This window comes from Grampus griseus (assembly GCF_964374135.1).
Source record: "Grampus griseus genome assembly, chromosome: 18".
NCBI classification, from domain to species: Eukaryota; Metazoa; Chordata; class Mammalia; order Artiodactyla; family Delphinidae; genus Grampus; species Grampus griseus.
Genome location: NC_139012.1, coordinates 79843112 through 79864250, shown reverse-complemented (window position 1 = coordinate 79864250; position 21139 = coordinate 79843112). Strand labels below are relative to the sequence as shown.

The 21139-nt window shown below is 38.9% G+C and overlaps 1 protein-coding gene across 1 annotated transcript in view; it reads left to right on the top strand.

Annotated features, from left to right (window-relative positions):
* The window catches only part of RNF17 (ring finger protein 17), a gene marked incomplete at its 5' end in the record, with an annotated part of 117189 nt that overhangs the window by 22760 nt on the left and 73290 nt on the right, over window positions 1-21139 (top strand). The window contains 7 exons of the mRNA XM_082675646.1: window positions 6992-7163; window positions 8373-8449; window positions 8988-9062; window positions 13075-13385; window positions 14096-14185; window positions 15709-15867; window positions 19838-20027. Coding sequence (XP_082531772.1) covers window positions 6992-7163; window positions 8373-8449; window positions 8988-9062; window positions 13075-13385; window positions 14096-14185; window positions 15709-15867; window positions 19838-20027 — 1074 coding nt within the window. The remainder of the gene's footprint in view (window positions 1-6991; window positions 7164-8372; window positions 8450-8987; window positions 9063-13074; window positions 13386-14095; window positions 14186-15708; window positions 15868-19837; window positions 20028-21139) is intronic.

The following is a 21139-nucleotide window of genomic DNA, read 5'->3' as shown; positions in this document are numbered from 1 at the left end:
GTCCTTGTGGCAGTAGCACACTGTTTTAATGTGGCTTTGTAGCAAGTTCTGAAATCAGGGTGTGTGAGCTCTCCAACTTTGTTCTTTTTCAAGGTTGTTTTGGAAGTTTAGGGTCCCTTGAGATCTCATGTGACTTATAGGATGGGCTTTTCTATTCTACATGAAACATCATTGGGATTTTGATAGGGATGGCTTTGAATTGTAGATTGCTTTGGGTATTGACATCTTAACAGTATTAAATCTTCTGGTTCATGAACATGGGAGATCTTTCCATTTATTTTGTTTTCCTTAATTTCAGCAGTGTTGTGTAGTGTACAAGTGTACAAGTCTGTTGCGTCCTCGGTTATGTTTATTCCTGAGTATATTCTTCTTTATATTCTGTTGTAAAATGAATTGTTAATTTCCTTTTCGGACTGTTCATTGTTAGTGTGTAGAAATGCATCTGATTTTTTGTTGTGTTCATTTTGCATCCTACATCTCTGCTGAATTCGTTTATTAGACCTACTAGTATTTTTGTGGCATCTTTACCTATAAGACCATGTCATCTGCAAAAAGAGATCATTTTCCAACTTCTTGTAAATTTGGATGGCTTTTATATCTTTCTTTTTTTTTGCCTATTTACTCTGGCTAGAACTGACAATGATATATTAAATAGCAATGGCAAAATCTCACATCCTTTTCTTGCTACCGTTCTTAGAAGAAAAGCTGTCAGTCTATCATCGAATGTAATGTTAGCTGTGAGTTTTTCTTATATAGCCTTTATCATGTTGATGTAGTTTCCCTCGATTCCTAATTTGAGTGTTTTTATCCTGAAAGGTGTTGAGAACGTCACATCCTTTTTCTCTATCATTTGAAAGGACCCTGTGGGGGGATTTTACTTGTTTCTGTTAATGTGGTGTATAACATTAATTGATATTCATATGTTGAAGCTTCCTTCATTCCAGGGAATAAATCCCACTTGACATGATGTGGTATTCTTTCACTATACTGCTGATTCAATTTAGTAGTATTTTATTGAGGATTTTGCATTAATACTTGTAAGAGACATTAATCTATAGTTTTCTTATAGTGTTTTCATATGGCTTTGGTATGAGGGCAATGCTGGTCTCATAGAATAAGTTAGGAAATGTCTTCTCTGGCTCTTCAGTTTTTTGGAAGAGTTTGAGGAGGATTGGTGTTAATTCTTCATAAAATTTTTGGTGAAGCCATCTAGTCCAGGGCTTTTCTTTTTGGGGAAGCTTTTGATTACTGATTCAATCTTCTTACTTTTTTTTGGTCTGCTCAGATTTTCTGTTTCTTCATGATTCAGTGTTGGTAGGTGGTGTGTTTCTAGGAATTCGTCCATTTCGTCTAGCTTATCCAATTTCTTGGCATACAGTTATTCACAGCACTGTTTTCAAATATTTTTTGTCTGTAAAATTGATCATCCTATGCCTACTTTATTTTTGATTTTAGTAAGTTGGCTCTTCTCTTGTTTTCCTAGATAGTGTAGCTGAAAGTGGTCAATTTTGATCTTCTCAAAGAACCACCTTTTGGTTTCTTTGATTTTTCTCTATTTTATCCTATTTATATACTTATTTCCACTCTAATCTTACTACTCCTTCCTTCTGCTAGCTTTGGGTTTAGTTTGTTCTTTTCCGGTTCCTAAGGTGTAAAGTTAGGTTGTTGGTTTGCCATGCCTTTTTTAATGTGTTTACAGTTGTATATTTCTCTTTTAGCTCTGCTTTCACTGCATCCCATAAATTTTGATACTTTGTTTTTCCATTTTTGTTTGTCTCAAGATATTCTCCGTTTTTTTTTCTTTGATCCATTTGTGTTTAGTAGTATGTTATTTAATTTCCACATATTTGTGAATTTTCCAGTTTCCTTCTATTATTGATTTCTAGTTTTATTCCATTGTGATCAGAAAAGATACTTTGTATACTTTCAGTCTTTTAAAATGTATTAAGAGTTCTTTTTGCCCTAATATGTGGTCTAACATAGAGAGTGCTCCATGTATGCTTGAGGAAGATGTGTATTGTCTGTCATTGGGTGAAGTGGGTTTTTTTTGGTTTTTTTTGTTTTTTGCAGTACGCGGGCCTCTCACTGTTGTGGCCTCTCCTGTTGCGCAGCACAAGCTCCGGACGCGCAGGCTCAGCGGCCATGGCTCACGGGCCCAGCCGCTCCGCGGCATGTGGGATTTTCCTGGACCAGGGCACGAACCCAAGTCCCCTGCATCGGCAGGTGGACTCTCAACCACTGCGCCACCAGGGAAGCCCTGGGTGGAGTGTTTGTATGTTAGGTCCAGTTGGTCTACAATGTTGTTTAAGTAGTCTGTTTCCTTACTGATATTCTGTATGGTTTTTCTGTCCACAGTTGGAAGTGTAGGATATTGAAGTCTCCACCTATACTTACAGAGCTCTCTCTTTCTCCTTTATTACATCAACGTTTGCATCATATATTTTGGGCCTCTGATGTTTGGTACATATGTATTTATAATTGTTTTATTGGTGAATTGACCCTTTTATCAGTCTATAATGTCCTTGTTTGTCTTGTAACGGTTTTTGACTTAGTGTCTATTTTGCCTGAAATTAGCATAGCCACCCTAGCTCTCTTTCGGTTACTATTTGCATAGAATATCTCTTTCCATCCATTCACTTTCAACCTATCTTTGTCTTTAGATCTAAAATGAGTCTCTTATAGACCTAACTATATGCTGTCATTAAAAAAAACCCAGGCTTCTCTGGTGGTGCAGTGGTTAAGAATCCACCTGCCAATGCAGGAGACACTGGTTCGAGCTCTGGTCCGGGAGGATCCCACATGGCGTGGAGCAGCTAAGCCCATATACCACAACTACTGAGCCTGTGCTCTAGAGCCCACGAGCCACAACTGCTGAGCCTGCGTGCTGCAGTTACTGAAGCCCGGGCCCCTGGAGCCCGTGCTCTGCAACAAGAGAAGCCACGGTTATGAGAAGCCCGTGCACCACAACGAAGAGTAGCCCCCACTCACCACAACTAGAGAGAGTCCACGTACAGCAACGAAGAACCAACGCAGACGAAAATAAATTTAAAAAAACAACTCACTTTTCTTCCACTCTCTGCCTTTTAAAATAATTTTTATTTTTATTTTTGGCTGCGTTAGGGCTTCGTTGCTGCACGTGGGCTTTCTCTAGTTGCGGTGAGCGGGGCTTATTCTTCTTTGTGGTGTGCAGGCTTCTATATATGTCTAATAGCTTTTTTTGACATTCATTTCCTCTATTACTACCTTCTTTTCTGTTTATTTGATTTTTTTTTTGGTGGTGACACATTTTGATTCCCTTCTCATTTCTTTTTCGCATATTCTATAGTTAGTTTTTTGTGTGGTTATCATGGGCATTACAAATAACATCCTCACATCTATTTTGAATTGAAGCCAGCACAACTGAATTGCATACAAAACCTCTACTTTACATTTCCACCCCTTCTTTATGTTTTGTTGTCACAGTTGCATCTTTATACGTTGTGTATCCATTGACATAGCTTTATAATCATTTTATGTATTCTGTAAATGCTGTGGAAAATATAGAGGAGTCATAAACCAAAATTACAATAATAATACATTTTGTATTTGCCCATGTATTTACCTTTTCCAGAGATGTTGATCTCTTTCATTTTAACCTGAAGGAGTCCCTTTTGCAAAAAACCCCAAACGATCTGATTTAAAAATGAACAGAGGGACTGAATAGACATTTTTCCAACGAAGACATACACCTGGCCAATGGGTACCTGAAAAGGTGCTCAACGTCACTAATCATCAGGAAAATGCAAATGAAAACCACAATGAGATATCATCTCATACCTGTTAGTATGGCTATTCTTGAAAATACAGGAGATAACAAATGGTAGCAAAGATGTGGAGAAATGCAAACCCTTGTGTATTGTTGAGTATGTAAATTGCTGCAGCCACTATGGAAAACATATGGAGGTTCTTCAAAAAATTAAGAATCCACTAATTCTAATTCTGGGTATTTATTCGAAGAAAATAAACACACTAATTCGAAAAGGTATATGCACCCCTGTGATCAATGCAGCATTATTTACAATAGCCAAGATAAGGAAACAACCTAAGAGTCCATCAATGGATGAATGTTTAAAGAAGATGTGGGGTGTGTGGGTGTGTGTACACACACACACACACACACATAGATGTCTTTGTATGCAATGGAATATCACACAGCCATTAAAAAGAAGGGAATCCTGTCAGGCCCTAGATGTGGAGAACAGATTGGTGGCTGCTAGAGGTGGAGACAGGGGTGGACGAGGTGGGTGAAAGGAGGCAGGAGGTGCCGCCTCCCAGTTACAAAATAAGTGTGTCGTGAGGGTGCGGCGCAGAGCGTGCGGCCGCAGTTACTAGCATGGTGTCACGTATTTGAGAGCCACTAAGAGAGCAGGTCTTGAACGTCCTTGTCACGAGAGAACTCTGTAACTGTGGTGGTGGATGGCAGCTGGACATTTTGCAGTATATGCAGTTATCAGTTCATAATGCTGTACGCTGAAATTAGCACAATGTCATATGTCAACATACCTCAGTTTTTTAAAATAAAATTTTTTAAGTTAAAATTGTTTTGAAAAAGAGAATTGGGCATTTGCAAAAACAGCCACCTCTCCCAGTCTTTGCAGACTGTTTGCCTGTGCAGCTGAGTTTTTGGATCAGCCTGGGTGAAGGCTTAAGGTACTTTGAGGTCTTCTCTGAACATGTATCTTGCATGAGTGTGGCTTGTTTGACTCCTTTGTATTCTTAGCTCTTTACAATGTCTTAATTTCCTAAAGCATCTCACCCCAGCTTCTCCTTTGAGCCTCAGGCGGGCTGTTGTGTGTCTGTATCTGTGGTCTCTGCTGCCAGAGCACCTGTAGCTGTTAGTCTCTCTGCAGCCTTCCCAGCCCACTTTCTCTTGCTGCCTGAGTTCCACATTAGGTAAAACAGCTCTCCAGGCAGCCTCCAGACAAATGAGGACGTTGCGAATAAGGTTTGCTGCGGCCCCTTCGGAGGGAAAGTGTTGGGAACTGCGCTGCTGTCTCCAGACCAGGACTGCACCACGCTGAGCAGGGGTCTGGGCGGGGTCAAGAAATGAAATTTCCTACTGATTTGACTGTGGGTTTCTCTCAGTTGCACATTTGCTTCATTGCTGTATACCTTTGTCCACTTCCCAGAGTCCTATAAGATTGTTTTAACCAGTCTTTGGCTCTCATTTGAAATCTCCATTGGGGAACGAGGGCTTAGAGTTTCCTAGTCTGCCATTTTGCTGACATCACTCCCTGGGCATGATTTTTTTAGGAATCATCTGGAACTTATCAAAATGACCACTTACCCCTAAAAAAATGATTTTCATAAAGTATATATATAATTACTAAAAGTTTTTTGGAATACTTCTTCACCTTCAGAGGCTTGTCACATTCTTATTACTCTTCAGTGTGGCAAACTCTCCTTTTTTGAGGCCAGATTTGATTTTAAGGAAATCGTTTTATTTGATGAATAAGCAAGTTAGACACTATAATTTTTGGTCAAAATATCTTAATTTCCATAATAATTAATTCCACTGTAGACAGAAAAATTTTTGAGAAGTGAGGCACAAATAATGTAGAAATAACTCTGTGAGCTTCGTAAGTGATTACTTTGAAGATTATAGTTAATCGCTACCTAAGTTTTGGTTTGGTGAAGTCTATTTTAAAGTCTCATTATTTTTTATATAAATTTATTTATTTTTAATTTTTGGCTGTGTTGGGTCTTCATTGTTCCGCGCGGGCGTTCTCCAGTTGTGGCGAGCGGGGGCTACTCTTCATTGTGGTGTGCGGGCTTCTCATTGCGGTGGCTTCTCTTGTTGTGGAGCATGGGCTCTAGGTGCAGATGCTCAGTAGTTGTGGCACACGGGCTTAGTTGCTCTGTGGCATGTGGGATCTTCCCAGAACAGGGATCGAAGCCATGTCCCCTGCGTTGGCAGGCGGATTCTCTTTTTTTTTTTTTTTTTTTGCAGTACGCGGGCTTCTCACTGTTGTGACCTCTCCCGTTGCGCAGCACAGGCTCTGGACGCGCAGGCACAGCAGCCATGGCTCACGGGCCTAGCCGCTCCGTGGCATGCAGGATCTTCCCAGACCAGGGCATGAACCCATGTCCCGTGCATCGGCAGGCGGACTCTGAACCACTGCGCCACCAGGGAAGCCCAGTAGGCGGATTCTTAACCACTGTGCCACCAGGGAAGTCCTGAAGTCTCATTTTAAATTCATGTAATATGTATCTGCTTATGAAATTCTAAAATGTCTAGGTAGGTCCTTGTGAGAAATGAGTACAGATATGTCTTTGTAATGGCACAAGTGACTGCAAGATAGCTAGGATTTCTCTCTTACTTTTAAAAGTGATAGAATCGTCTAGTGTCTGTCATACCTCTGCAGTTCTGTGACAGCTGTATCTGTGACATGATAACTGTATCCTTCTACAAAATTTACCTTTTTTCTAGTTATACGTATGTAGCTTTCAAACAAATAATAGATTTCTGGGCTTCCCTGGTGACACAGTGGTTAAAAATCCTCCTGCCAATGCAGGGGACACGGGTTCGAGCCCTGGTCCGGGAAGATCCCACATGCCGCAGAGCAGCTAAGCCCGTGTGCCACAACTACTGAGGCTGCACTCTAGAGCCCATGAGCCACAACTACTGAAGCCCATCCATCTAGAGCCCGTGCTCCACAACAAGAGAAGCCACCACAATGAGAAGCCTGTGCACTGCAACGAAGAGTAGCCCCCGCTCACCACAACTAGAGAAAGCCTGCACACAGCAACGAAGACCCAATGCAGCCAAAAATTAATTAATTAATTAATTTAAAACTGTAATAGATTTCAGTTCAGTTGAATGCCTCATTAACCATGTTATTTAAGTTCATAAAGTAGTGAATTTACCTTTTCAATACTGTTGAGTTACTTTAAATTTACTTTCATAAAAATGTTTATGAAATACTGAAAAATAACTTTATCTTAAATGAAGGAAAAAGAACCTGTGTGAAGAGGTAGTAAGAAATACGGATGATTACTTATCAAATATAATAACGGCTAAAAGATATATTGAAGTGAAAAAAAATGATTTGGATGCAGCTATGAAGATAGCAAGAGAATTAAAATCCACACCTTCTCTAAGAATATACTGTGACCTGAATCAGGTAGTTTTAACAATTCATAATGTGAATTATTTCTGTGGTGGCTTATATTACCTACTTTGGAATATAATATTTAAGACTTAAGAAGAATTTATTTTTCAGATTATCCTAATTTGCATTGGCATCAATTTAGAATTCTTAGGTGTTTGAATTCTAAGATAAACATTAATAAACTTGTTTGGCCTTTTATTATTATTTACCACTTAGGGAAATGGTGCAGTAAAGTCTTTATAACACACAGTCTGAGAACATGTAGGATGACATTGAGTCGAAAGTTGTTTCTAGGACAGTTGAGTAAAAAATGAGGACAAGTAAGAGTAGCAAAGTAAATAGGACTATTTTCTTTTTATAAACAGTTAGGTATGACTGTCAACTCTTGACTTAGAAACTTATCAAGATGCCATTTAGGTTTTTCTCCCAGCCCCCCCAGCTGTGCACCTCAGGAGACAAGGTGATTCAACTCTGCCCTGTCATCTAATCATGTGCCTAGAATTAGGCAGCAGTAGAAACATGTTTCTTATGAGATCGTTTGGCAGGATGGGGTTAACCATTGATCCTCTTTGCTGATTTCTGTCTTGCTCCCTTGGGGTGTAGATCCTACTCTGTTGTCTTTGAATCTTCAGGGCATCATTACCCATAGATGATCAGATATTTGGATTGAACTGAAATATAAAATAGAAGCCATTGGTTTACCTGCCTCCAGAGTCTTGAACTTTGAAGGAGAAGAGTTTGCCACCATCTTACTTGACCAGGCCTCCCTCCAGCTGTAGTTCTAAGAATAGTAATAGTTCCTGTGTATTACATGTGAGGCATTAGGAGGTGAAAAAAAGTAAAATTTGGTCTTTACCCTAGTTAGCTGCATTAGGAAGATGGGGAAAAAAAAAAAAGAGAAACGTTTGAGGACAGCAGTGCAGGTGCAGAATGAATCTGATCAGAATTTTCCCTGATCACGTAGCTGTATCCCATGTATTAACTAGTGTCTTTTGTTATCTGTTAATACATATCTTCAAAAGATTTTAAATTTCTTTTGGGGAAAAATTCATAAACTCTTATTTGCATCCCTCCCTTTGCTTGCCTAAAATCAAACCCTGAGCACATTAATTAGTGAAAATACCTAAAGGGTATAGTTTTTTTTCTAAAATCTTACTCTGTTTCAACGGTATTTATAACAAAGCAAAATGCACATGAGTGATACTTCTCTTTTGATTTTAGATTATCTGGACTTTGAAATTAACATTTGAGAGCGAATTGTCACAAGTCAGCTCTCTAAAACTAAGGAACTCTCCCAAGTAAGTAAGTTATAATTCAGGAGAGCGTGGTAATTAAATATAAAAATGTATTAGGCTAGGGGCTTCCCTGGTGGCGCAGTGGTTAGGAGTCCGCCTGCCGATGCAGGGGACACGGGTTCGTGCCCCGGTCCGGGAAGATCCCACGTGCTGCGGAGCGGCTGGGCCCGTGAGCCATGGCCGCTGGGCCTGCGCGTCTGGAGCCTGTGCTCCGCAACGGGAGAGGCCACAACGGTGAGAGGCCCACGTACCGCAAAACAAAAAACAAAAAACAAAAACAAACAAACAAAAAAAAAACATTGCTAGAAAAATGTATTAGGCTAGATTTATTAAAATAACAAGCAGTTATAAATTGAAAATTTGGGTCAAAAAATGTTTCCCAAATTAGCAACCAAATTAAAATAAGTGTAATTTGTGATAAATTAGAAAGTTATTTAAATGTTCTGTCTTTCAGAGTTTTTAATGTTAGCAACTAATTTTTATTAGGGAAAGTAATAAACTTGTATTAGAACATTTTTTAATGCTAAGTATTTAATTTTAGGTTGAATATGAATTGCAGTGAGATCATCTGTATGTTCAACAATATGGGAAAGATTGAATTTGAGGATTCAACAAAGTAAGTATGAGAATGGCAATATGCTATTAGTGTCTAACATGGTGTAAGGGACAGAAATATTATTTGAGACAGAAAAATTGATGTTCAGTGTAATATTTATGATTCAAAACCTGAAAAATAATATAAAGGGCAAAATGGTTACTATCAGTTAAATTCCACATAAAATATTTAAGAATTAAAAGACGTAGAAGGGGTCAGTATTCAATGATATATATCAGAGTCATCTTTTTTTAAAATAAATTTATTCATTTATTTATTTATTTTTGGCTGCGTTGGGTCTTCGTTGCCGTGTGCGCTCTTTCTCTAGTTGCGGCAAGCGGGGGCTACTCTTTGTTGCGGTGCGCGGGCTTCTCACTGCAGTCACTTCTCTTGTCACGGAGCACAGGCTCTAGGCGCACGGGTTCAGTAGTTGCAGCATGTGGGCTCAGTAGTTGTGGCTCACGGTCTCTAGAGTGCAGGCTCAGTAGTTGTGGTGCAGAGGCTTAGTTGCTCTGCGGCATGTGGGATCTTCCCGGACCAGGGGTCAAAGTTAGTACCTTTTTGTCCCTGTACTTAACAAACATATTGCTGTTATCTTACACCTCATTCTGAGTTAATCTGTCGAATCCGCATTGGCAGGCGGATTCTTAACCACTGCGCCACCAAGGAAGTCCTCCGAGTCATCTTTGAGATTCATTCATTCAGCTAGCATTGAACACTGATGTTGTGCTAGGCACTAACACCCTAGATACTGAGATTTATGCAGAGAAGTTAAACTAAGTAGACAATGATACACATAAATAATAAAGTACATAATTGCTATGATAGTAGTTTGTGCAGAATTTAATGGAGATGCAAAGGAAGGAATGATCAGTTCTTTGAGATGTAACAGGTCTTGCAAAGAGGAAATTTTATTTTCCCTCATCCATGAAAAATGAGTAGCAGTTGGAAAGGAAGACAAAAGGGAGGCAGGCATCTTTGCAGAAAGAACTGTATGGGTAGTGAGATCACATACTACATTCAGGGACCTGCATGTATAATTCCATACGGCAGAGGATACCTAGAGGCTGAATCCTAAAGACTTTGTTGTGTAGTGGTATTTGGACTTCATTTCTTAGACCTGTGCTATCCAATATGGTGGCTGCTAACCACGTGTGTTCATTTAAATTTAAGCGTAAATTAATTTAAATAAAATGAAAAATTCAGTTCTTTGGTTGCAGTAGCCACATTTCAGGTGCTCAGTAGCCATATTTGGTTAGTGGCTGTCAGATAGTGCAGCACAGTTTCATTATTGCAGAAGGTTCTGTTGGACAGCACAGCTGTAAATAATAGAAAGCCACTAAAAGATTTTTAGCATGAAAGTAAAAATAATTAGGTTACACTTGTAGAAGATAACTCTAGTGACCATAGAGGGTTCTTTGGAAGAATATGAGGCCGGAGGCTGAAGGATGGGTTAGGCTGTTATATAAATAGTCTCAGCAAATGATGAGAAACCAAACGTAGGTAGTAGCACTAGAGAGGAACAGATAATGACAAATGCTGAATAGGGAAAAGTGGTGTAACTTAGTAACTGTTCGGGTGTGGGGAATGAGGAAAAGGGAAGCATCCTCAGCGATTTATAGGTCTATATTTGGTGATGAATTGTGGTATTATTCACCAAGTTTGGAAATATAGGAAGAAAAGAAGTTGGGAGGGGGAAGATAGTGGGATATGTTGACTTACTGTTGTTTACTAGGTATCTCGGGAGAAATGCCGAGGGAAGTGAGCTGTATGTGCTGAAACTTAACAGGAGGTTCTGAATTTCATTCTTGGTTTAGGAGTAGTCAGAATGTAAATGGTTTAGAAACCCCCAAAAGAAAATAAGTTTATTCAGTTGTAGGTGGTATGACTCCTAAGGAAATCGTCCCCCAACAAGCATCACGTTCATTATTCTGAGGAAATAATGAGGGTCCAGCCCACAGCCTTACAAGCTCAGAAACAGACATGAGCAGATCTTACTCTAAGCCGGGTAAACTCATGTAAGCCAAGTTCAGAACACTGACATATAGTCAGAATGCCAGTTTATTAACTTAAGGGGCAAATATAATTGACACAGGGACTAGAATACTTATGTTGGCATTCTTTTCCAATATCCAGACAGACACAAGAAGCCAAATCATCAGAAGTTGCTTTGTTGAGGTGTTTTCCGAATAAAGGGAATAAGGTTTATCGAATAGCTGAACAGTGTTGGTCCTGGACAGCCCGTTACATTCCTTTCCCCCCAGGGAAGACCTTGCCAGAGGCCTCAAGTACAGTCCTTTGGCTCAGCTCATCTTCCCCACATGTGGAGCCCTGGCCTCTATTTGCCTCTGTGACTTGACTTTTTGCACTTTCGTGGATGATCATCCTTTCCAGGCAGTACGTTCTTCTAGATATTTTCATAACTTGAATATGGTTACTATCAAATATTTTTAATACCAAAGGGTATATTGTCTCTTTAAGAGTCTGTATTGACCTTGCCTTGGTTTTAAATTTAACTCAGAAGGCTTTTAAATTTCTTCCTAGTTTTTAGGGAAAGTATCGCTGTAGCCTGCCTCTACTGATGATGGGTGGTAATTAAAGAATGGGTTTGCCCAGTGAGAGCAAGTATTGAAGTGCGTCAAGGACAGTGCCCTGGAAAAAATATTAAATTTTAAGACAGGGAAAGGGTAATCTGCAAAAAAACAAAACAAAACCAAGAAGGGGTAGGAGAGAGTGGTGGTCTACAACTAAGAGGAGAAGTCTGTGAGACAGCTTGATTGGCGGCATTAAATGTCTCCGTAAAGCCAGACAAGAGTTACTGTAAAAAGAAATGTTTTAGATTACAGAGTTGTCAACCTATATGAATCCTCAGAAGGTGTTTGGACTTTTAGTCAGTGTGTATTAAGAGACGGGTAAGTTAGGTCTGCTGAATCCAGTTGGCTTTTTAGGTTCTTATTTCTGATTTCATTTGGCTTTTTTTTTTTTCCCCAAATTTATTATTTATGTTTGGTTGCGTTGGGTCTTCCTTGCTGCACGTGGGCTTTCTCTAGTTGCGGCGAGCGGGGGCTACTCTTCGTTGCAGTGTGCGGGCTTCTCGTTGCGGTGGCTTCTCTTGTGGAGCACGGGCTCTATGCATGCAGACTTCAGTAGTGGTGGCTCGTGGGCTTAGTTGCTCCTTGGCTGTGGGATCTTCCCGGACCAGGCCTCGAACCTGTCTCCCCTGCATCGGCAGGCAGATTCGTAACCACTGCACCACCAGGGACGTCCTCATTTGGCTTCTTAAATGGTGATCTGTGAAGAACCTAAATGTGTCATGGGTTAACGAAAATTAAAGCTTTTGAGAATCTCATTTTTTTGATAGAATATCTATACTTTTAGATTTGATAGCCCGTATCTGTGTGGATTTATGAAGAAGATAGAAAAATTTGTAGAATAATGGCTATTGAATAATCATATCCAAAGGATTCAGACTGATGGTGATTTTTGGCCTAGATGGAGGTTTCTAGTAATTTTCTCAGGATTGTACCTCTCACTGCTTCCTACACTTTATTTTTAAGCTAGTGAATTAAAAGAAGAAATAATCGTAGCATAGTTTAAAATCAAACACCTAAGCCAAATTAAAATTTGGATAATTGAAACTGAAAACCTATATCCACTGTCCTTTTAGGATCAGATCACTGTGATATGACTGTATATCAAGTTCTTTCTTCAGGTTCTCATTGATTTTACCTCTTGTTGACCTTTTAAAAGCCTTGGGCTTGCTTGAGAATGGGCAGAAGTTTCGGGATAATGGAAATATTCTAAAATTAGATTGTGGTTATGGTTACCAACTCTAAATTTAATAAAAATTAATTGGATTTTATAGTGTGTAAATTATAACAATACAGCTGTTTAAAAAAATACCTGTGGGACACCTATACAACTTTAACTCTTTGTATGTGTCACAATACTGTCATGTGGAAAGGGAATGGTTTTAAGGTGGTTATAAAAAAATTATGAAATGATTTAAAGTAGCCTCTGTATTTTTAAACAGATTTGATCCTCAAGAAAGTGAAATGGGACAGAATGTTCAAAAGAAATATAATCATAAAAAGGAATTTTCTTGTAGTGATACATACCCATCACTAGAAAAGAGAAAGGTTGACGTTTCTATCCAAACTAGTGAAGCCCCCCCACCAGCTCCTTGGCAACGGGAAAGCAGTGACACGCATTTAGAAGCAAACCTCTTCCCGCCACAGAGCAAGGTTGTTGCAGTGACCCCCTGCGAAACCCTTGCTGCTCTGCCTCAGGCGGGACCGAGCCCTGACGTGATCATCGAGGAAGTCATCGAAGAAGACCTGGAAAGTGAGTGAAAATAGAAAAGCAAGGAAACAATATATTGTGTCTGGAATTAGAAACGAAGTTAGTACCTTTTTGTCCCTGTACTTAACAAACATATTGCTGTTATCTTACACCTCATTCTGAGTTAATCTGTTGATTCCATGCCCCTACTTTCACATTTTCCAAAGTTAGGATAATTTTTAATGCAATAATATAGCTAAACTCTAATATTTGGTTTAATTAGGGTGTCTGACTTTTTAGTGTTCCACATACAAACCTCTATAAAAGATGAAAATACTATAAATAAATGACAACCATATTAGAAGCAGTCTGATGACTTTGTTCTTAAATTTAAGAACAGCATATCTTAAATCTTTGTTCTGAGATACAGTCCTTTATAAAATGAGCAAGCATGAATGTAGTAGCATCTGTTAATAATGTTCGTTAACATTTAAATGTATCATAATTGTTTGATTAGATTTCCAATGTTGGTGTTCACCCCAATACAAAAAAAAGGACATGCTGTTTTCTCTCATTTCCACAATATTATTATTATCTCACATTATCTCAGTGAGTTAAGAGAACTATCAGGACTTGGCCTGCTGATACAAGGGGGTCTTGCCCTTCCAGTCTTTTGCCCATTCAAGTACAGCTTTTTAAACAGTATGTTAAGTATGCCATTGTCAGCATAATAAAACTAAAAACAATTGCCTTTATTTTCTCTCTTGACGAAGCATGCTTCACAGATTATCTTGTGGAGACACCTAGATATCCAAGAGAGCCTCTTCAGAAAAAATCATCTGTTCCTTTTGGATCAAAAGCAGGTACGTTAACAACTCTGAACTTGTTGAAGCAGAGTTAATACATAGTAACTCTTATGGAGAGGGAGGCAGTGAGTAAAATGAATTTTACTAATAACTAAAACTTACTTATTTATTTATTTTTGCCACGCCACACGGCTTGTGAGATCTTAGTTCCCCGACCAGGGATCAAACCCAGGCCCACAGCAGTGGAAGCGCGAGTCCTAACCACTGGCCCTCCAGGGAATTCCTAAAACTTCTTCCTTTTTACTGTTATAAGTTCTGGCTGTTACTGGCAAAAATATTTCTGAAATTTATAACACTTCTCTCAGCTGTCTCCCCAGCTACACATACTTATCTCTTTACCTCATCCTCAGTATGGGTATTATTCTGTGTGATCTGTATTGGATAGGTAAAATGATCTATTTGTTCAGTTTTTATCATCTATCTATACTTCAGTTCCTCCTAGTCTTTGTTCTTTAAACATTTTTACTAGATATACTAGGACATCTACATTGTTCAAAAATTAAATATATATGTATTAAAATACCCTGTGAACCTTTTCCCCTAACCTATTCCCATTCCATTTGTCTCTTCCTCCCTTCCAGTTTCTTTATTCATATTTGAACAAATACACATATATTATTTTTCTAATTCTCATTTTTGGTTGTTTTTGTACACAAAACATAGCATACCATATACACTGCAGTGTTTTTTTAATTCCTTTCTTTTTTCCTTGTTTTTGTTTTGTTTTTGTCTTTTTTTTGGCCACATCACATGGCATGCGGGATCTTAATTCCCCAATCTGGGATCGAACCTGTGCCCCCTGCAGTGGAAGTGTGGAGTCTTAACCACTGGACGGCCAGGGAAGCCCCTTAATTCCTTCCTTAACATTATATTCTGGAGATCTTTTCATATCAGTAGAAACACTTGGCTTAATTACTGCTGTACACAAAAAGTTTCTCACTGCCCTTTATTCTGCCCCACCCTTACTTCCACCAAAACACACATATCTCCCCCTAAATGCTGCTCAGTATATTGTCTTTCCCAGACTTTTTTTCATACTTCTCCAGCCTGATTTAAGATTCAAAGTGGCTATGAGCTAATTATTAGTTCTTTCAGTTTAGTATAGTTTAAACAGGATTTTGTTTCTATATTAGAAACATCGTTATCAATGGGGTTCTGAGTTCCAATTATGTTTATAAATAAATTCTGAAATTTTGTTGTAATACAGTAGAGTTACAGCATATACCCTGACTTTAGAACCCAACTAACTACTTGAACTTCAGTTCCACTTATTTAACATATTTTGCAAATAAAATAAAAGGTTTGCAGTTCAGGTTGCTAAAGAAATCATTGTGGAAGTGGGATGTGTTTGTTTTATCAGTCTAGTTACTGTTTGGGGTTTGGGTTACCTTTTGTGGGCCCAGGTATTCTAGAGTTTGCAGTGCTACAAGACACATTCTTTCAAAGGATACTGCATTCAGTTTCTGTGAATTCTTTCCTGACTTTTGGCTTATTAATGTGGTTTAAATATTCTCATCCAGGTTCTCCAGAGCTAGTTTTTGTAAGCCATGTAATACATCCTTGCCACTTCTACATTCGGAAGTATTCACAAATAAAAGATGCAACAGTATTGGAAAAGAAGGTGAATGAGTTTTGCAGTAAGAGTGTATACCTTGATCCTTCAGACATTTTGGAGCTAGGTAATGAAATATTACTCTAAGTTAAAATATGAAGCTTATTTAAATATTATAATATTGGCCAACCCATATAGACTTCTTGTAATACAGATTTGTGCAAGCATAAAGGTTTTGGAATTATTTAACATAAGTTCAATTTTATTTAGGTAACTTAGCTAAGTATTAAAATCAACTGTTTTTTTTCTTCTGCTCAGAGTTACCTAGTAGTAATATTATTACAGTATACAGTATACATAACTCCAGTATTTTTAATGTCATTTAAAAATGATTTTTAAATATTTTTAGTATCATTTGCCAGTATCATTTAACTGGAGTCATACTAATTTGGAGCTTGCTTTTTTTATGTTCTTTTCCATTATGGTTTATCACTGAATATTGAATATAGTTCCCTGTGCTATCCAGTAAGACCTTGTTGTTTATCCATTCTATTTATAATAGTTTGCATCTACCAACCACAAACTCCCACTTCATCAAATACCAAATATGGTATTTGTCTTTCTCTTTTTGACTTCACTTAGTATGATAATCTCTAGTCCATCCATGTTGTTGCAGATGGCATTATTTTGATCTTTTTTATGGCTGAGTAGTATTCCATTGTATATATGTACCACATCTTCTTTATCCATTCATCTGTCACTGGACGTAAGATTGACTGTTGAGTGAGATATACACAAAAACTCCATTATGGAGTAAGGTGAGATATTTTTAAAATTACAAAACCCATGATGGGTTATATAATTTGTCCCCTCATCTCCAGAGAAAAGTATTCCTCTGAGTGTTCCTTGTAGTACGACTACCATCCCTTGCTGTCTGCATGTGAATGTTGAAGATGTCGTTGAACGCCCGAGTGAGATAGATGCAGGGCAGTGGCATCCATTTCCTAGGGTCACACAGAGGGTAGTTGGTAAATTTAATCAGTCCATCTTAATTCTAAGGCTGTGTGTAATTTGCTGTAATTTAGGCTTTCATTACAAACGTTTTCCTTGTAACACTTGATTAAATTTGATTATACTCTGTAATAAGATGAAGCTATGATTTGTTTGATTTATTAATAGAGCATTTTTCTCATTCTATTAATATCAATGCCTACATATAACTAATACCAAAAAGTACTATATTGTCTGTTTAGCTTTATATAGTATGGGTTTTTTTTTAATTTTTTAATTTTTTGGCTGCATCAGGTCTTGGTTGCGGCACGTGGGACCTTTCATTGCAGTGCGTGGGCTTCTCTAGTTGCAGTGCATGGGCTTCTCTGTGGTGGTAGCATGTGGGTTTTCTCTCTCTAGTTGTGACGCGTGGGTTCCAGGGCATGTGGGCTCCATTGTTTGTGGCACTCGGGCTCTCTAGTTTGAGGCACGTGGGCTTAGTTGCCCTGCGGCATGTGTTATCCTAGTTCCCCGACCAGGGATTGAACCCACATCCCTTGCATTGGAAGGGGGATTCTTTACCACTGGACCACTGGGGAAATCCCCATAGTAGTTCTTTAAAAGTGTTAACTAACTCTCAGCTCATCTTTGTAGCTTGTCAGAATATCAGAAGACTAGAATCATCATATACTTCTGATAAAAATGAATAATAATTTTTAAAGTTAAAAAACAGTGTTTAGGGCCTTCTCTGGTGGCACAGTAGTTAAGAATCCTCCTGCCAGTGCAGGGGACACGGGTTTGAGCCTTGGTCCAGGAAGATCCCACATGTCACAGAGCAGCTAAGCCTGTGCGTCACAACTACTGAGCCTGTGCTCTAGAGCCTGTGAGCCACAAGTGCTGAAGCCTGTGTGCTCTAGAGCCTGCGAGCCACAACTGCTGAAGCCTGTGTGCCTCGAGCCCGTGCTCTGCAACAAGAGAAGCCACCACGGGACTTCCCTGGTGGCGCAGTGGTTAAGAATCCACCTGCCAATGCAGGGGACATGGGTTCGATCCCTGGTCTGGGAAGATCCCACATGCCGCGGAGCAACAGCCTGTGTGCCACAACTACTGAGCCTGCATGCCACAAATACTGCAGCCCACGCACCTAGAGCCCTGCTCTGCAACAAGAGATGCCACCACAATGAGAAGCCCATGCACCTCAACGAAGAGTAGCCCCCACTCACAGCAACTAGAGAAAAGCCCGTGTGCAGCCATGAAGACCCAGCACAGCCAAAAATAAATAAATAGAATAAATTAATTTTAAAAATCATGTTTAAATTCTGAATATCTAAGGAGGGAAGAGTGTAGTATTAAACTTAATTTTACGGCTGCAAATAATTCTCTAAATTTAATACATGCACAAAAGAGCTCAGTTTAGATTTAGAAAATGTTCTATGAAAGCCAAAAAGTCATCCTTTAAGTTGTCAAGGATATTTATTATTTCAAGGTAGATATATATGATTTAAATACTCATTTATCGTTTTTCTTTCAATTTTTTTATTTTTGGCTGCGTTGGGTCTTTGTTGCTGCATGTGGGCTTTCTCTAGTTGTGGCGAGCAAGAGCTACTCTTCGTTGCGGTGCACAGGCTTCTCATTGTGGTGGCTTCTCTTGTTGCGGAGCACGGGCTCTAGGCGCGCGGGCTTCAGTAGTTGTGGCTCACAGGCTCAGCAGTTGTGGCACACGGGCTTAGTTGCTCCGTGGCATGTGGGATCTTCCCAGACCAGGGTTCGAACCCGTGTCCCCTGCATTACCCTGGATTCTTAACCACTGTGCCACCAGGGAAGCCCTTATTTATCTTTCAAGAAATTAATGGTAAGGGAAGAAATGTAATATAACACGTTAGCAGAGTTTCCTCTTGTTCCCTTTTCCTACCTGTGTTCTTCATTATAAAGAACAACAGATTACTTCAATAGACTTTTATCTCATCTGTTGCAAGAAAGAATAGTTTAATAGCGTATAGTTTAAAACTAAGAATATTGGTTATATGGTATATCAGCATAAGAGAAGGGTTTATGACAATCTCAAGGCCAAAACAGATGTTTTGGTAGAACTTAAAAGGTTGCCCTGATGTGCCTCTCAACTATCCTGTTTTTATTAGCATGTATAGAGGGGATTATGCAGCATCTCTCTGTATATAATCAGTGATCAAGTCTTAACAAGTATATCTCTGATGCTAGATGAGTTTTTAAGAGGATGGGCTCTAAGACTACCTGGGTTCTCTTCCTACCTCTTCTAAGTAGCCATGTCGCTTCGGCTGGGTTTTCAGCCTCTTTTTGCCTAGTTTCCTCACCTATGGGATGGAAGCACCATCTCCATGGGGTTGTTGTGGGGAGGAGGTGAATTCAAACATAAAATACTGAGAACATTGCTGAGCCTATAGTAAAAATAAAAATTCTTTCTAACTTGATATTTTTTTCTGGTTATTAATTTGTAATTCATCTGATCCCTCCATAAGGAAAGACCATAAGGTCTTCCTCTGCTGCTTGGTCCTTGGTTCATCTTCCCCTTCTCTGAACTCCACTGTGTATCAATTTCTTAATTTTGGCCTTTCACACTCTCCCTTTCTTGGTTTCTTTACTTTCACTCCCCTTTTACCAAGAGAATGTCATTGCTGCTTCCTTTATGCTACTAAAGTATTTTATAGATTTCGGTATATATATATCTGTACTTGCATGTGTGTACATGCACAAGGATAGGTCTTTATTGTTATAAGTACAGTGTATTATAGTCACTTGCCTGTCTCCTTTCCTTTCTTGAGCTTCTTGATAGCAGGACGGTCTTACTCATCTTTGTTATAGTTTATAAAACACAGGTCCTCAGTAAAGGACTGCTGGCTTTGTTTTCTTTGTTTTTACCTCCCCGTCTAGGACATAAGTTTCTGTATAACAGACTGCCAAAATACACTACCTTTTAATCCCTCTCATAGCACTTGACACAGTACTGTATCATCAGTTAATAAATGAATTAAGACTTCTTAGTGGTGGAACTAATGTACATGTTTGTAAATTAGAGCTAATTAGATATTCTTCTTCATAAACATTGATAATGATTTGTCTCCATTATTTAGGTGCAAGAATATTTGTCAACAGTATTGAAAATGGAATGTGGTGTCGAGGAACTATTACTGAATTAATTCCAATAGGAAGTGAAAGTATTAGAAAACCTTGTATTCCAACCAAATTCTCAGTCCACAAAGTTGCACTAATACAAATATTCATGGTAGATTTTGGAAATTCTGAAGTCCTAATTGTTGCAGGGTATGTTATTTTATAATTACTATGTGTTCCTAGTCTGCTTAGAAACACCTGTGATGGGGGAGGAGGGGAGATACTAAAGAAGAAAGAAAAGTAGGAAAAGGTAGAGAGGAATAAGTTATCCTTCTTCACTTCCAAGGCATATACCTTTTATTTTGCTCTGTAATTTGTCTTACTAATTACTAAATTAGTAAAGTATTAGCTATCAGTGTTACTAGATGGGGAGCTTGGAAAAAGAACTTTCTGATGTTTCAAACTTAAATGCTCTTCTATATAGCCTCAAAGCAGGAAATGAAGCACAAAAATGGTGGTTTGTTTTTTGTTTTGTTTTGTTTTTTTGCGGTACGCGGGCCTCTCACTGTTGTGGGCTCTCCTGTTGTGGAGCACAGGCTTTGGATGCGCAGGCTCAGCGGCCATGGCTCACGGACCCAGCCGCTCCGCGGCATGTGGGATCTTCCCAGACCGGGGCACGAACCCGTGTCCCCTGCATCGGCAGGCGGACTCTCAACCACTGCGCCACCAGGGAGGCCCCAAAAATGGTTCTTTTAAATAAAATGTTACGGTTAGTTGCCAGATGATTGAGTAAAATTTTTAATCATATTTCCATAATTCCATTATTGTATGTTAAAGTGGCATAGTGTCTAACTCTAGGTGTTCAAAACTGTTTCCCTCAGTCTTCTAGGAAAATAAAACAAACTGAAAATGTTCTTCTAGTAAGGACCAGTATTAACTCTTGCATGGTCACTTTATTAAATGGTCATAGCTTTATAAATAGATTTTTGTTTGGGGGTGTCGTTATGCCTTTTAAATTTAAACCAAATAGGTATATGAAAGACAATCCAGATGAAGGCAGTTGAGATTTATTTCTATAGGTAGAAACAGTGTCTGTGTTTATAAAAGCTAGATTAAATCTATATAGTGAGATAGTATGAATCAGAATATAACTTTCTAAGAGAAAAATACCGTATATTAACACATTTATATAGAATCTAGAAAAATGGTACTGATGAACCTAGTGTCAGGGCAGGAATAGAGATGTAGATGTAGAGAATGGACATGAGGACACAGTGGGGGAAGGGTAAGCTGGGACGAAGTGAGAGAGTAGCATCGACATA